Source organism: Eschscholzia californica, unplaced genomic scaffold, assembly GCF_041429995.1.
Source record: "Eschscholzia californica isolate CP2 unplaced genomic scaffold, dmEscCali1.0.p SCAF_1, whole genome shotgun sequence".
Lineage (NCBI taxonomy): Eukaryota > Viridiplantae > Streptophyta > Magnoliopsida > Ranunculales > Papaveraceae > Eschscholzia > Eschscholzia californica.
In genome coordinates, this window is record NW_028238198.1 from 49887806 (window position 1) to 49905004 (window position 17199).

At 34.3% G+C, this 17199-nt stretch overlaps 2 protein-coding genes across 2 annotated transcripts; one reads left to right on the plus strand and one right to left on the minus strand.

The window, feature by feature from the left end:
- Positions 1 to 4160: 4160 nt before the first annotated feature.
- Positions 4161 to 4793, plus strand: LOC147567386 (uncharacterized). Its single transcript, XM_086657411.1, has one exon. It carries the CDS (start codon positions 4161 to 4163, stop codon positions 4791 to 4793), a length of 633 nt encoding a protein of 210 aa, XP_086513537.1.
- Positions 4794 to 9682: 4889 nt separating this feature from the next.
- LOC147567387 (uncharacterized) lies at positions 9683 to 10414 on the minus strand. Its single transcript, XM_086657412.1, has one exon. It carries the CDS (start codon positions 10412 to 10414, stop codon positions 9683 to 9685), a length of 732 nt encoding a protein of 243 aa, XP_086513538.1.
- Between the last annotated feature and the right edge of the window lie 6785 nt (positions 10415 to 17199).

Genomic DNA, 17199 nt, shown 5'->3' on the forward strand with positions numbered 1-17199 from the left:
GTTTCTCACTTTATCTCACTCTACAATTTCTCTCTTTTCACTCTCACAAGAAAAGAAGAAGAAGATGAAGAATATGAAAGTGGTTCCCCAATTACAAAGAAGAGAATGATGAATAAAATTGATAAAATTCAGCTCTGTTTTCTATGTTGTTCTTCTTCTCCCCTCTCTCTCTTTCTAGATATTCATGAAGCTCAGAGAAGAAGATGAACTGAAAGTTCTCTGCTTTTAACTCCCCAACCGATCCTTGAGACCTCACTGTCCAGCTAAAGAGGAGATACCCCTTGTCCCCTTGATGATCCTCTGTTCTCTGTTTATATAGAAAGAAGAAGAAGAATTCAAACCCCTCCAATACTTCTCTGTTCCAGCTATTTCTTCCATCTCTGCACCCAAAAAGATCAAAGAAAATATGTTTCTTTCTAAAATATCCATCAAATCGAATCTCTACCCTTCTTTCCTTCTCTGAGAAATTCTTTCTCTGTCTTGATTCATGTTATTTCGAAAATGGAAGACTTTCTCTCTATCTCTCTACTGTCCAAGTTTCATTCCAGCCGAGGGCTCTCTAACTGATCGAATCTTTCTCCTGTTAATGAGAAGATTTTACCAAAAGTTTCCATCTCTAGCTCTCTCTTATTCTTCACGGTTTGCTGTCTCTCTCTACTTACAAACAGTCCAGCCGAATCCCTCCAATAATCTCTGATTTTCGAATCTCCTCTTCTTTCCTGTTTAAAGATATCTCAAACCTCTGTTGATTTAGAGACTCAAACTGATGATTTAGAGACTCAAACCTCTGTTGTAACTCTTGTTGCATTTGAATCTGCGTCTGTTGAAATAGATCTTGTGTCTCTTCATGTTGTAACATCATTTCAGTCAGACGACTCACAGACTCTAATTGAGATCTATCTTCAAGAGTCTCTTCGTGATAAGGCTCACAAGTGTAATTAAATGAAGACTCTTGATAATAACTCCCACCGTATATACTAGGATCATACCTGCCTCTAAAATCATTGGACTCAGAATAATGTGGACTATAAGGTCTCTCATACATATTTAGTGTCAGACCATATCCATCACTAATTCGACCATCTCTACACATCCGTCGGTATTCTCCTAGGGTCATACGAGATCTGTCATGCGCAAATGGTCTATTCCCCTCACTAATCGAAACATCCCTACACATCCGTTGGTATTCACCTAAGGTCATATCAGGCCGGTTAGTGCGGGGAATCCTCGAAACAAGCTCATCATCATCAACATCGAATCGCCAACCGTTATAAGAACGGGCCATGATCTAACAGTATTCAAAGATGGTGACACATAATCACAAAATGGGAAATAACAATTATAGAACTAAACAATCACACACAAGTAAGAAAGAAGAGATAGAATGTGATACTATCGACTTTTCGCTTTACTTCTCGATTCCTTCATTTCCTTCGCTCCTATGTCTCTTTTGGCTATTTCCTTGAAATGGTACCTAAAAAAATAAACTTAAGAAAATAGAAAAACAAATAAAGCAAAAATGTCTAAGTAAGAAATTAACACTAAACTAATGAACAAACAAGCAAACGATATCTAAACTACTAAACCTATCCCCGGCAGCGGCGCCAAAAACTTGATAGGCCTAAAATAGGTCTATTCCCGCAAGTATACGGGGTCAAGTTATAGTATTGAAAATAAGATCGAGTATCGTCCCAAGAGATAGGTAGGTAACTTCAGATATTGAATGCGGGTTTAACCCAATAATCAAAATGTCAATAACTACTTAGACTAAAACACACACACACACACACACACACTCCACTCATAAATTTGATGATTGATTTGTAAAGAAATAAGAAAATAAATAAAACTAACTAAACCTATCTAAGAAAGATGTGAGAAGATATCTAAGGTTATAAAATCCACAGCATAATTTTCACTTTATAAACAAGCACTTAATTACTTAAATCTCTTTTGTATTTACTCGGGATCCAATATAATGAACTATTTGGATTCCGGATGATGTTCCAGATAAAACAATTTTATAATTACTAATTCTAATTATCTACCTTATAGAGATTCGGATTGCTTAACTATTATTCATCATCTAAAAAGCATACTCCATCTAACAACTTAACGAAAGTATGAAATATCTAATTATGAGGCATGAGTAATGGAAAGAAAATCCAATCCATATAGATAAACAATCAATAGACATTAAAGCACATAAAAGGATTTAATTAATCAAGAACAAGTATTATAAAGATCCAAAATGGGTTTCATTCACAACCTTAGATTGCTAAGTTAACTATACATGAAATCTAGAGTAACATTCATTGAATTTATAAAGTAAATGAAAATACTAAGAAATTAATGGAAAGAAATCACCAAGAATGTTCAAAATCCATATTCCCATGTATCTCCATTTTATCCAAGATTTGCTCCATTTGTGCTCAAGAATTTTACTCCAAGAAATCCAAGTAATAGTTATTTTATTGCCACCCAAATAAGAAAAAGAAAGAGAAGGAAGAAATTAGATCTAGAAAGAAGTTGGAAAGAAGAGATGAAGAGGGTAAAGATGATAGAAGAATATGGAAGGAAGAAGAAGAAGACTATTAATGGAAGAAAGAATAGTGGTAGAGAAGAAGTAGTAGTAGAGAAAGATGAAAAAATAATGGAAAAGATGGATTAGGTTGGGAAAATAGATTATAGGTTAAAGAAAGAAAAGTAGAGAAGAGAAGGTAAGGGAATAGAGAAGAAGGATATAGAGAAGAGGGATTGAGAGGGTTTGCAAGTCTAGATTTTAATGGAGGAGAAAGGTGTGTTATATAGGGTTAGGGTTTTGGTTGGGATTAAATGGTAAAAAAGAATAAAAGAGAGGTTATTTCTGGAATAATGGGTGAAAAGGGAAGTTTCCGAGCAGCTAGCAAGGTGCCATGTGTCGGCTATGAATTGGGAGGGAGAATCTGGCCGTTAGGGTGTAAGAACACGCGGCTACAGTGCTTTTTGGTTGCTAAAATGACGTGCGGCAGCAGCTAGTGACCGTCGGATGACAAAATCCCGGATCTGGATGGTCGGGGCATGGACACGCGTCCGGGAGCAACATCATACGCAACTTCGGGTAACACGGAAACACTAATAAAAGGGCCAGATGCACAGCAGCCGTCCGATCTCAAAAACGCGGAAGGGAGCGGCTAAGATTAAAACGTGAGATCGGGGCTACGGAACTAAGTTGCAACGGGCTACACAGAAGCATTAGATTGAGAAGGACGCTCAGCAACCGTCGATCTGGGACACGCGGAGAAGAACGGTCAAGATTAAAACGTTGAAGTGGGACTACCGAAGCAAGTTACTGCGCGCTCCACCGGATCAGGCCTATAGGGTCCACTTCGATGCTTAGCGGAAACACGGGATTTAGATGCACCAGCCTCCATAGCGCGCCACGTTTCTTCCTCCATACCGCGTGCCCGAATGTCCACCGAAAGTCTCCCACCTAGTCAACAACATTTGACTAAACTTTGACTTTGATTTATTCCTTCGTCCGGACTCCAATTTGACTTCCGTTTTCTCCTACGGACTCGTCTCGACCTCTACTTTTCAACCATGCACTGACCTTGGCCAAATTACCAGATTTTCCTTGACTCCAAATGACCAAAATACTCTTCATGCATCTTTTCCTCGTTTTTAACTGTTTTTCACACCTAACTCTCCAAAAGACACCTAATCAAGAAAACCAACCATTTTATTATAATAAAGACTCGAAACGAACTAACTCGACTAAATTAAACGACTCTGATGGGACATTTTCATGACCCATCATTTGGCCCCTTACCAAATCGGGTAAGTTCACTATTAAATCTATGTACAGGTATTTGAGTAACGGCAATCGAGATTCTGATACTATTGAATGGTCTTTTATCTGGAACATTAGAACCATTCCTAGAATTAAACTCTTCCTCTGGAAGTGCTGCACTAACAGTATCCCTGTTAAAGACAAAATCGGTAAATACATCGGAAACAGCTATCGATGTGCGTTCTGCGAGGAACGGGAGACTTTAACTCATGTTCTACTACATTGCAATTTTGCGAGAGCCATTTGGTTTCATTTCAACATTAGAACAGACGGCGTTGCTTCGGTGCTAGAGTGGATTATGTTTTGGTCTTCTCTGGATGAGACAACCATGGCGTATCTAGCCAAAATTATGTGGTTTATTTGGAAAGCAAGATGTGACCAATGTTTTGGAAAGAAAGACGTTCTGCCCTTGCAGGTTATTAGGAAGATTCAATGTTTTACTACCAGCATCCACGACGAACGGAATCCAACAAGCAAGGCCACTTCTCCAAAGTGGCTACCACCACCTCAATCCTTCCTCAAAATCAATGTCGATGCATCCTTCAGCAAATGCACGGATCCTGCAGGTATCGGTTGTATTATTCATGATGAGAATGGAGATTTTATTATAGCTAAGGCAGAGACCATTAAAGGTCAGACGGCGGAGGAATGTGAATGTTTGGCTATCCTGAAAGCAGTCCAATGGGCTAAGGAGCTCACTATTTCTCGTCTCATTATTGAAAGCGACAATAAAAATTTGACCAACCATATTCAGGATAAAAACAAGAACATCAACTGGCAATCTCTATACCACATGGAACACATCAGAGCCCTCTGTACTAACTTCGAGCAAATACAGTTTCACTACGGTCCGAGAAAGATCAATACTTTAGCTGACGCTTTAGCCAAGTGGGGTAGAAAACAAGGGATCAGTCGAATGTGGCATTCGATGGAGAGAATGAGGTGTGAGCTGAAGTTGTAACTGATTTGGTTTGGTTTTTTGTGTTTTCCTTCAAAAAAAAAAAGCTTATAGAATATACAAAACCTTGGACAGCTAGCACGGGTTCAAATGCCACCAATGAATTTATGTTCTAAATAATCCAATGTTTAATGTTGTTTTCAGTCACCAAAAGAGTGCAGATTTTTTGTGACAAACTATTTGTGTTGGAATATGTGAATGCCTCCTAATGGATATTATTTTCAACGGAAATTAAAATTCTGTCAAAAATAGTGTGCAATAACGACGGTAATCCTCCTGAACCGTCGAAAAACATTCGCCGATGTGAGGCTAAATTGTTGGGAGGAACTGCTTACTGGCAGCTGCAAGTTCCGTCGAAAAAATACATATTTCGATGGCAAAGATTTCCTTTTCTGTCGAAAAGACTTTTCTCCACAGTGAGAAATTACATTCCATTAAAAAGAGAATATTTATCTGACGCTAAATTTTTTTCACACTTTCCAGATATTTTCTACCGAAACTTGTTTCGATAAATAATTTATTATATCCAAATAGAATGTCCTAAATTCTCACTCTATTTTTCTCTCTCTCTCTCACTTGCACCTCCCAACGTCTTCTTCAATATTTCATCCTCTCTTACTCTCATCTTGCCCTTATTTGCGTTTGTAATTATACCGTCGGAAAGGACATTTTCCGACAATTTTATCACTTTCGACAGTTTTGTGCCATCGAAACTACTCTTGGTTTTTGTAGTGAATTTATTTGAAATTAAATTTGCTTAAGAATATCCCACAAGGCAATAACTCAAAAATATAACATCTCTCATTGCTACATAGAAAGAAATGAACATTTTCATTTGTGAAGTTTACACGCTCTTGTTTCTTATCATTTTCAACCAAAAAAGTATAGATGAAGTAAGCGCACATGCTGCACTATGGATAAAAAGGATAAAACCTTAAAGATGAGAATTCTAGATTAAATTTGTTTAAATCAATCTGCCATTTTTAACGCAATCAAAATCTGCCATTTTGAAAGCTAGGTAGCTTTAAAAGATTTATTCTTTGTTATTCCAATTATGTGGCAAATATTAAAACCGGGTATCTATATGATTATGAGTTAAATGTCAACAAATTTAATGATATAAATCATCTGATCCTCCGTTGATGATCTTTTTCTTAATAAATTACATTTTATCTCTAAATCATCTTATTTTACGTTAATTTGTTTTTTTTTTGTTGAAATTAATGTATTTTTCTTAATTAACAATTATTCATCTGTAGGAAACAATGTGATCTTCTTTAGAGGGAATGTTTCATTTACGTTTTTATTATCTTTTTTTGTTGGAAATTTAAAAGCTTTAGGGAATTTACTCCCAACTAAAAGCATATTGAACTATGGGGCCAATCTAATATTTGTCATATACTACATATAATAAAGTCACTCTATTTTTATTTATTTAGTCAAAGTAAAATTTTCTCATTAATATTAATGATTCAAAATTTTTATAACTTTTCTCATTAATATTAATAATTCCAAATTTTATAGCTTAAAATGAAAGCTAATTATGTCTTATCAAGCACTATCATAATAGAAAATCCTAAAATTATTTTCTTTTTAAACAATTTAAACAAAGAATTCTCCAGGGTACATGTTAGGTTTATTGGAACATAAATCGTTCCTCGTTATGAAATTATTCAGTTGGGCTAAAGCCCAACTAAACTATGACATAAATAATGTAGATGGGCTTTAGGCCATAGTTATTTGGGCTTTAAGTCATAGTTTAGTTGGGCTTTTGGCTTGTTCTTGTTCAATCTGGTAGTTACCGCGCTTATTCCATCTTTGGTGTATCTACACTATTGTAATGACTATCGTACATCGAAGTCAAATTCAAAAAAAAAAAGAACAAAATAAAAATCGTAGAAACCACCTCTTCTGGTAATCTGACTAACGACTCTAGAATGAGAGACCCTCCATTAAATAAATAACATAATTTCAAAAGTAATATTATAACAAAAAAGAATATACCTGCAAGTAAAGAAACTATATTGATCTATAAAAAAGTAATACTCCATAATAATTGAAGTTATATGTAACATATGTTGAACAATGCAAACAAACATAAACTACATAGCTACTTACAGTTCAAAACTAAAAACTCTTAAATAGAATTATACATAGCTACTTACAGTTCAAAACTAAAAACTCTGTTCGTAAACATATGTTTACGTACTTTCTTAACTAGATGTGACAAATACTGGATTAATTTTTGTCGGAATAAGATAATAATGCAGTAAAATTAAATGAAAATAATCTTCATATAGTGAAGAAATCTACTATTAGATAGTCTTTAATAAGTAAATTATTTGAACTTAATTAATAAGCCAACATTTATCTTTCAAAAGCGTGGGTACGTAAGTTCTTTATAACCGTTTGTATAAACAGAACGTATATCATTTAGCTCCCTCACGCCTACTATAACTAGTTATTTTGATTTTCTAATGACGGCTAAAAAATCTGAAAAAGGGATTGTATTCGTTGACAAAGCGAATCAAGAATCATTATTCTTTAGTCACAAGAAAAGGTGGAAAATTCCTTTTCTTGTGTCTAAGTTTAGGAAGACGAGTAGTATAGGTAACCGACGATTATTACTAATTTCGGCTTCATGCAGTCTAGTTGCAGCCTGCAATTCGAACAGAGGACGGGTTTTTGGGGTTAGCTCACCCTCGTCAGATTGCGACCCTTTGTTCTGTCCATCGTAGCACAGGTGTTGCCTAGGGCATAAGGGCAACTCCTCTTATGGGAAATAGGATTGACTGTAAACTCGAGCCATGACACATGGTTCCATAAAATCCGTATGATTTCCCCGATTCAAATTAAGCAGGTTTTACATGAAGAATGTTTTCCTCGCCAAGTTCAATTCGATATATGTAGGAGAAGAGTCCGACTTGGTATTGTTAAGAAAAGAGAGGAAGCATAACCAAGTCAAGATCATAGAGATCACTCCTCCGAAAGTTTTCAATGTTTATCAAATCTGTTCTTATCTAACGGAACGCTATGGGATCAAATGACAGAGGCATTAATTGTTGGGAAAAGAGATGGCTCTCCTCGGATGACACGACTTCGTGCAAATAGGAGAAAGATTTCCCATTCTTTAGCCGGAAAGATATGTGGCCATGAAAGGAGATTAAGTGGAACAGAGTTGACCGAGTGGATCTTTCTTTATGATTCAAGTTAAGATATTCATATTATTACTAAAAACAATATTGAATTACATTCGTATGTTATCTGTTTACGACTATGCATATAACTGCTCAGTGATAAAAGAGGTATGGGTGAAGAGACATGTACTCTACTTAACTAAGCAATAGCTCTTGTGTTTGTGATAGATAGTTTACCACGTAAATAATTTCATGGGGACGGTCTATGGATTTTCCTTCTTTTAATTGCATTTCGCTCAAAAGGTTGAAGAGAGATAGTGTGTCAAGCCGGTCGCAAGGGCCAAACTTGATCCTCTTCCCCAGATACCCTAAAAGAGGGAACTCTAGGAGAGCTGCCGACTCCAACTACCGTCCATTATTTGTTTGTCGTTCAAAGCAGGAATTTTAAAAACACCTATTAATTATATGTCATGGAACAATAATCTTTAAATAAAAGAACAATGCATAACAACAAATACTAATACTTAAACCAAACACAATTTATTCATTTAATTGTATTTCTGAAGTGAATCCACAATAAGCCACAAATATTCAACTGAAATAAGTGCCACAATAAACCTCACACCACTTTTCCACCAAATATCCCATCAACTGTGGTGCTTATGAGATATATTTAAGTGCTTATTTGTTTTCTTTGGGAAATGCTCGCCCAGAAAGAACACGACCTCCGATTCTGAATTGAATAATTTCGTTGCCGTCTAAAAACAATTCCTTGATAAGTCTGGATTTAAACAGCACCACAGCATAGGACTCTTTGTCATCTGGACATGGAATATCCTCCATCTTAATTTTCTCTACCCAATTTCCATATATCCTGTTCAATTTGTTAATCATTCCGAATATCATTAGTCTTGTATGAATATTGAGTAAATTACTTGTCAATGTACAAACTTTATCAAAAAGAAACAGTATCTGTTAGAACCATAAACCCTGAACATTTGAAAGTGATAATATTTGTTAAACCCTAAATGAATATCATTCCTACTAGAAAGTAAATTTGAAGGCTACCCTAAGCGAGCGCCGCAATTTTTCTTTTCCTAAAAAGTATTTTACTTGTAGCAATAATAGTTTGGCCATGCGGGTTTTCTATAATAATTGTAACCCGTTCTTTTTGCGCATAATAGCTATTAATACAAGATTATTCAAGTATCTTTGCTATTGGGATAGGTGAATTCATATGGATCAAATTCACGAAGAACACCCACATCATAACTTTTCATCATCCGACTTGGGCAAGAATCATAAGAACAAAATCAAATAGATCCATAGAAAATCTATATGTCAGCCGTACCCACACATGTGTTGTCTATGTAAGAAAAGATTTACAGGATACGATTTTTGGAATTAAAACTACCAATTGAACTGAGAAACCAAATCCAGATGAGCAAAAACAGATCCAACAAAAATTACTTGGGATCAACATCTCAGTACAAGATGGTAAAGATCCTTACTGTTCATAAATTCGTTATGGGTCGGCCCAGATTTCGCCCGACTATCATTTTCCACAAATGCTATTTGGTCTGAAAATAGGTTATGTGGCCGGCTCCCATTAGTACTGGCATGTGGAGAGAGAAAAGCCCAATCTAATGGGGGCCGGTCACATCAGCTTTCGTCCTGTTTGGTCGGCCCCTATTTTCAGGCCAAATAACACTTTTTTGTCATTTTTATACTTAAATACTTAAAAGTTAAAAATACTTACCCAGTAAAGTATGATTTCAACTCATCTGGAGAAACCCGATTTTCCTGTGAAAATGTGACAATCAAAGTGCGTTCCACCAAATCAAGAGGGATTTCAGCCTGTTTCTTAACTTGGGTTTGAACCACGTTTTGGGTTGGAGTTTGAGTAGTCATAATTTGGGTAGTAGATTTGCTTTTAGTAGAATCAGCAGTAACAAAAGCAGATGAAGAAGAAGACCCAATTTCATATTGGATTGGATTAAGATGAAAACCTGTGATAGATGCATTTTCCATGGAAAATTCTTTAATTATATCTTCAAATGCTCTGTGTAATTCATTCCCAATAAGTTGAGGGATTCTATGAGACCCAAAAGCTCTGTTCAAGAACAAGAACTCAAAAGAAATATCATTAGGTTTCACTAAGTGTTTGGTCATTGGGATTTCATCAATGACAGGAGAAAGTGATGTTAGTGATGGTGGTGGAGTTTGAGAGAAAATGAAGCTTAAACACTTGAGACCCTCTTCAGCAATGGAGTTGATAATCATATAATCACTCTGACTCAATACTTTATAAACAAAGTTTGAGTAACCCAATTCTTCTAACCATAGCCAGAAAGAAATTAGGTTCATGCTTTGGATTGGATCTCTACACAAGTCAATCACCAGTTTCTTGAACAAATTTCGATCCATCCAGTGGAACGATCGAAGCTGTACATCAGTGATGTCAGGAACTGGTTTTGATCCATCCATAGCTTGATAATTGATAATTCAGAGGCTGAAGAAGAAGAAGAATGAGGTTGATGATGAATTGAGGGTTTGATACTCATTTTTATAGATGGAGAGAGGAGTTTAGGTGGTGGTGGGATGTCTTCAGTTTAGGCAAACTATTAACTAGAGAAATCAGAGAGATTCATACATTTATGTTTGTTTTTTTCTCAATAAAAACAGAGGAAGGTGAAAGCAAAATCCTCTCCTCTAATTAGGAATTCAATTGAAGCAGATTCTGGTTATGTTCTTATATCTTATGAATTAATATGGTGGAGTTGGGTAGATCTTTTTGATTCATGAATCAAGAAATTTCTACTCCATTCAAGACCCTTTAAGAGTTTCCATGTTTCAAATGTTTTACTAGGAAAATAACTAGGGTTTCCTTGTCCTTGTAGATAGTTTGGACTTTGGAGCAATCCCATGCATAATACTCTTATTATATTAATTTTTTTGCTTAATTTATTAATATTTGGAAGGTTTAATTATGTTTCAGTCCCTTCAAGTCACCATTTGGGTCCCCATGATTGTCAAATAAGCCATTTTGGTCCCCTAGCTAACAGTTTTGCCGGGAGAAAGTTAACTAATTTTGTTACGGTTCTGCCCTTTTTTGATAGGTATTTCTCATCCACTTTCCATCATAATCTTTTTGTCCCTTTTTTTCACTGAATTGATATCGACAAAAACGGAGGTCCTCTTATATCTCTGGGATTTCCTTTAGGGGTATTCACCCTCGTCAACCGGTTGAAACGAAGAGAGAAAAATGAGAGGTTGTGAGGATTTTGGCTCATGATTGTCTACTAAGTCATTTTGGCCAAAGAAATTTTGTTAGAGAGTGTTAATTAACTGTTGTTGTGGTGAAAATCATTACATTTTTCTGAAATAATGGTAAAATGAGAACAAAAGTTGAAACTTAATTCTCACCTAGTAGAAATATTAGCTAGCTAGGGGCAAAATCAGGTTGCTAGACAATGACAGGGACAAAGTTACCAGTTAGTCAGCAACTGAGGGGGCCAAAACAAAATAACCTATTAATTAATATGAAAATATTATCTTGCAAATGGAATCACAAAAACAAATCACAAAAAACACAATTTTTTTTGAAAGATAATTGCATTAAACATCAAAATAATTAACATTTCTGTGCGTAAAATATTCCTAATTCTATAGCTTGTAAATCTGACAACTTGTCTTGAAAATGATATGGAATTTGAGATTAGGAGTCCGTTTGGTTAACTGAAAGATGAAACTTGTACTTAGCCTCTTATAACATTGAAGATGGATAAAATTGACTACTAAAATTTCAAAGGGAAACAAGGATGTCCGCGGGAATGAACAAAAAATTGATTCTGAGTTATCTTGACAACATTCTCTAAACAAAGAGATCACGACACTCCAGTCTTAAGGAAAAGAAACAAGTTAGACACCAGGTAATTGGGTCGTTGTCATAGCATGGGTGTGAATACTGAACTAAGCCAACAAAGGATCGCAAATGAATTGCGAATAAGGGTGGAAGTGACAATGTTAAGGAATTTGCTCAAAGGGTTAGATCTATCTGATAACCAAAGACAAAAGTAAGCGGCAAACTTAAAGGAAGCTGACCATGTAAACAAAATACAGGTGGCAACAAGAAAATTCATCTCTTGTATGTAGTATCATCCTGGGTCGAAGGGTAAATTAAGATTAATCTATATAATAAAACAGAAGGGAAAACGCTGACTGGGACAAACACCCTTTTTTAATAAAGGATATTGTCTAGAAGTCCTTTTCAAAATTTAAAATATAGTCCTTCGTAGAGATATAGTTACCTATTAAAAAAGTGATAACCGTATCCTTCTTAGAAATAAAATAACTAATTTTAAAAAAAAAGAAACAAAATAAATTTCAGGAGTTAAAAAAAGAAATTAAAATCTCTCTCTCTCAATAAAATAATAACTAATTTAAGGAAAAGGAAACAAAAAATAAATAATACAAAAAAATGAGGGTATCCAGAATATAACAATAAAATTTCGTCACATTTGATTGATAAAATAACATATTTAAAAAAATAACCGTGTCAATCTTAGAAATAAAATAACTAATTTAAGAAAAAAAAAACAAAATATATTGCAAGAGTTAAATAAAGAAATTGAAATCTCTTTCTCCATAAAATAATTAATTAAAACAAAAGAAAATAAATAATAAGTAGAATACCAAAAAATTAGGGTATCCACAATATTGCAATAATAAATATGAAAAGTCATCAAATTTGATTGATACAACTGTTCGTGCCCTAGGGCACGACATATACCCTAGTACCATCTATATAATAAAACAGAAGGGAAAACGATGACTGGGATAAACATCCTTTTTTAATAAAGGATATTGTCTAGAAGTCCTTCTCAAAATTTAAAATATAGTCCTTCGTAGAAACAAAAATTACCTATTTAAAAACAATAATCCTTTTCTTCTTAGAATTAAATTAACTAATTTACGAAAAAAAGAAACAAAATAAATTTCAAGGGTTAAAAAGAGATATTAGAATCTATCTCTCTCAATAAAATAATAACTAATTTAAGAGAAAAGAAACAAAAAATATTACAAAAAAATAATAACTAATAAAAATCTATCTCTCTCAATAAAATATGACAGTAAAAAACAATAATCGTTTTCTTCTTAGAAATAAAATAACTAATTTAAGAAAGAAAGAAACAAAATAAATTTCAAAGGTTAAAAAAAGAAATTGAAATCTTTCTCTCTCTCCCAATAGAATAATAACTAATTTAAGAGAAAAGAAACAAAAAAGTAATACAAAAAAATAATAACTCATAAAAATCTCTCTCTCTCAATAAAATGTTTATATAATAAAACAGAAGGGAAAACGCTGACTAGGACAAACACCTTTTTTTAATAAAGGATATTGTCTAGAAGTTCTTCTTAAAATTTAAAATATAGTCCGTCGTGGAGATAAAGTTACCTATTTAAAAAATAATAACCGTATCCTTCTTAGAAATAAAATAACTAATTTAAGAAAAAAAAATTGAAGGGTTAAGAAAAAAAATTAAAATCTCTCCCTCTTTTCAATAAAATAATAACTAATTTAAGAGAAAAGAAACAAAAAAAATAATACAAAAAAAATAATAACTAATAAAAATCTCTCTCTCACAATAAAATATAAATTTCGTAACATTTGATTGATACAAGTGTCCGTGCCCTAGGGCACGGGATATACCCTAGAGAGATAAGACAACAAAAAAATAAAAATAAAAGAAACAAATAAATTTCAAGGGTTAAAAAAGGAAATTAAAATCTCTCTCTTTCAATAAAATAATAACTAATTTAAGAGAAAAGAAACAAAAATATAATACAAAAAAATAATAACTAATAAAAATCTCTCTCTCGATAAAATATAACAATAAATTTCGTAACATTTGATTGATACAAGTGTCTGTGCCCTAGCGCACGGGATATACCCTAGGGCACGGGATATACCCTAGTCTATATAATAAAACAGAAGGACAAACGATGACTGGGACAAACATCTTTTTTTTAATAAAGGATATTGTCTAGAAGCCCTTCTCAAAATTTAAAATATAGTCCTTCGTAGAAATAAAGTTACCTATTTAAAAAACAATAATTCTTTCCTTCTTAGAAATAAAAATTGTAATTTAAGAAAACAAGAAACAAAATAAATTTTAAAGGGTAAAAAAAAAGTAAAATCTCTCTCTCTCCCAATAAAATAATAACTAATTTAAGATAAAATAAACAAAAAAAATAATAACTAAGAAAAATCTCTCTCTCTCTCTCTCTCTCTCTCTCAATAAAATATAACAATAAATTTCGTAACATTTGATTGATATAAGTGTCCGTGCCCTTGGACACAGGATATACCCTAGTAGTTCTTTAAAGAAAAAGGAGATAGATTCTGGAGACGCAAGGTCAAGCAATGATCCCGTCTAAACATATTTGGGTTCTAGGTATCAGTGATACATGGCTGCAATTGAATGCTACGTGTGGCTGGTCTGATTGAAGGGCAAAAGCAGCCAGCATCTGACCGGTATATGATCCGAAACAAATAACTGGGAGAGAAGTGGGACACATGCATGTCAATACGGGAGAGACCTGTGTGAAAAACTGGACAAACAACCAAAAAGAATGGAAGTCGATCAGCAATAGGCTAAAAAGGTACAACAATGACTGAAAGAACGACAAAAGAAATAACCATGAAAAGTAAACATGACTAATCAATAAAGAACGACAAAAGAAATAACCATGAAAAGTAAACATGACTAATCAATAAAGAAAACCGAGATTTCCACGTCGGCCGCCATGAAAACCTAAACTTAAAGCATTTCTCCGCAGAACAGTAAACATACACGATATACTCATCAAGGAGACAAATAGTATCGAACATGAAGCTCAAAAAGTAACAATAAATCATCTAATAAAATTTTACCAAGTTTCTCAAAACTCACAGGATGTCTCTAAGTCATCGACACAAATGTCGGACAAGATAAAACATAAATAACACCAAGTGTTTAGGAGATAAACCTCCAAATAACTACCTAAAGAAAGACCGAAAACCACTAAAGAAACTCCTCCAAGGCTAACTATGACTCAAGCAGGTGGCACTTCCCGATTTCCTTGTCCTGAAAAATAAAAGGTTGGGTCAGACCCCAACAAGTAGATTTCGAAACCTCTAAAGCCTCAATGGACAGTTTCAAGAGCTACCAAAACAAATAAACAACCACATATCATGTAAAGATGTCCAAGCATAGTATCCGAGTTGTGACCATTAGAAATAAAGTGTACCACATACGTAACAAACAACAAAAAGCGACATGACGAGTTGGTGTCCACCTTATGTAAGAGTGTGGTCCACAAGGTCATCCATTGTGTTAGCGCCGACCCCATACGCTCCATACCTATATCACATCCGGTAGAGAGGGTCGAACCAACCACATAACTCTTACAACCCTTCACCAACTCCATCACGTCACACATACATAATATCACACCATTTGTAATAAACAACCAAAAGCAATGTGACAAGTTGGTATCTACGTTGTATGAGAGTCTGGTCCACAAGGTCATCCATTGTGTTAGCGCCGACCCCATACGCTCCATACCTACATCACATCCGGTAGAGAGGGTCGAACCAACCACAAAACTCTCACAACCCTCCACCAACTCCATCACATCACACACATACAATAGCATCACACCACAACATACATAAATCAAAATCATATTCATTAGTATGTAACGACATACGAGTTTCATATTTATAATGTTTGCAAGTAATGAATCAATGATGATAATAGCCTAAAATTCTCATATCATGTTGAGTTTTAGCAAATGTTCATGTATCTATATAAAGAGTATTGTCCAATAGTGAGAGGCATCTAATTATAAGAGTTATATACTAAAATCATGGCAAATAAAGAGGTCTAGGCCTAAATATTATTGTAATACATGAATCTAGCATGAAAATGTAAATGAAGATTGTATGGTTCATCAAGTATGTCATTATAGCAAATAATCTCAAAATCTAACACATAGATGAGATTCAAAGAGACCCAAAAAAAATAAGTTTGTAGGAATATAAATCTACTACTTCTAGTATATATATTTGTGTCAAGAACCCTAGTCTATGTTCAAGTAATACTAAAATCTAGGGTTTGTAGTTTCATCTAATTTGTCTAGGTTTATCTATAAAAATGGCTATTCAAGCCCTAGAGAGATAGAAATCTACCTTAGATCCCAAGCAAAATAAGCCCCAAGTGAAGAACAAGAAAGATAAATCACCAAGCTCCAAACCCTTCTTCTTCCTCTAACTTTCTCTCACTAGGAAATCCCAAAATCTTTATTTCTCTCTCTCTAACCCAAAATGAGGCTGCTAAAGTTTCAAAAGAAAGAAAGGAAAAGGAGGGGACAAAGAGGGGCTAGGGTTTCTATGAAGTGGGGTATTAAATGGGTGTTACTATAGGCACCCTAAATATTAGTAGGAACACTACAGATCCGAAGATAAAAATGGACTTTGGCTTGTGTAGGCTAATGTGTCTTAATCTTCTTTTCTTTCAATCAAGACCTTATCCCCTGTTCTCTCTGCATCAAGTATACAAAAAGTCAGCTAAGTTATAATAGTCAACTTAAAGTAAAATAAGCATTTTCAACTAAAAAAAGGTAAAATAAGCATCTTCTTGCAGTATAGCTAGGTGACTAAATCTCATGAATATTTTCGAATCTAAAGAACGTAACCGGAGAAAATATTGAAATTTATAGATCCAATTTAAATAGATCCACTGAAATAGTTAGCTACTAATAACCATTAAGAAAGACAATACAAAGTCAGGTCAAAGTTAAAAGAAATAAAGGTTAGGAAGACTTCCTTCTAGTTCAGTTCCATTAATATGTCGAGGACTGCAAATTGTTGCTTTTAATTTTTTTTGAAAAATCGACTACGTTAGTCGTTACAAGGCATTGATGCATCAGGAAGATGTGATAAGCACGATAACTGCCTAAGTTCGACATTAATGAGAGAGGACTAAAACCCGACAACATGAAAGAGGTCTAAAGCCCGAGACAAATTTATTACATTATTTTTACCTTTAATAATCCAAGTTCAATAACCATGGATTCCACCTTCCTTGGGATCCGAATCTGGGACCTCCCGAGTTTTGAAATTTATGTCAACACTTTCAACCACTTGGACAAGCAAGTGGTTACTGTTGGTGTTGATTTTATTTTCCTACTTAATGTGATAATATACAATCGATGAATCTCAATAG

Bases quoted from the DNA above. Each gene is read 5' to 3' on its own strand.
- LOC147567387 (XM_086657412.1), bottom strand. From the start codon at position 10,414: ATGGATGGATCAAAACCAGTTCCTGACATCACTGATGTACAGCTTCGA.
- LOC147567386 (XM_086657411.1), top strand. From the start codon at position 4,161: ATGGCGTATCTAGCCAAAATTATGTGGTTTATTTGGAAAGCAAGATGT.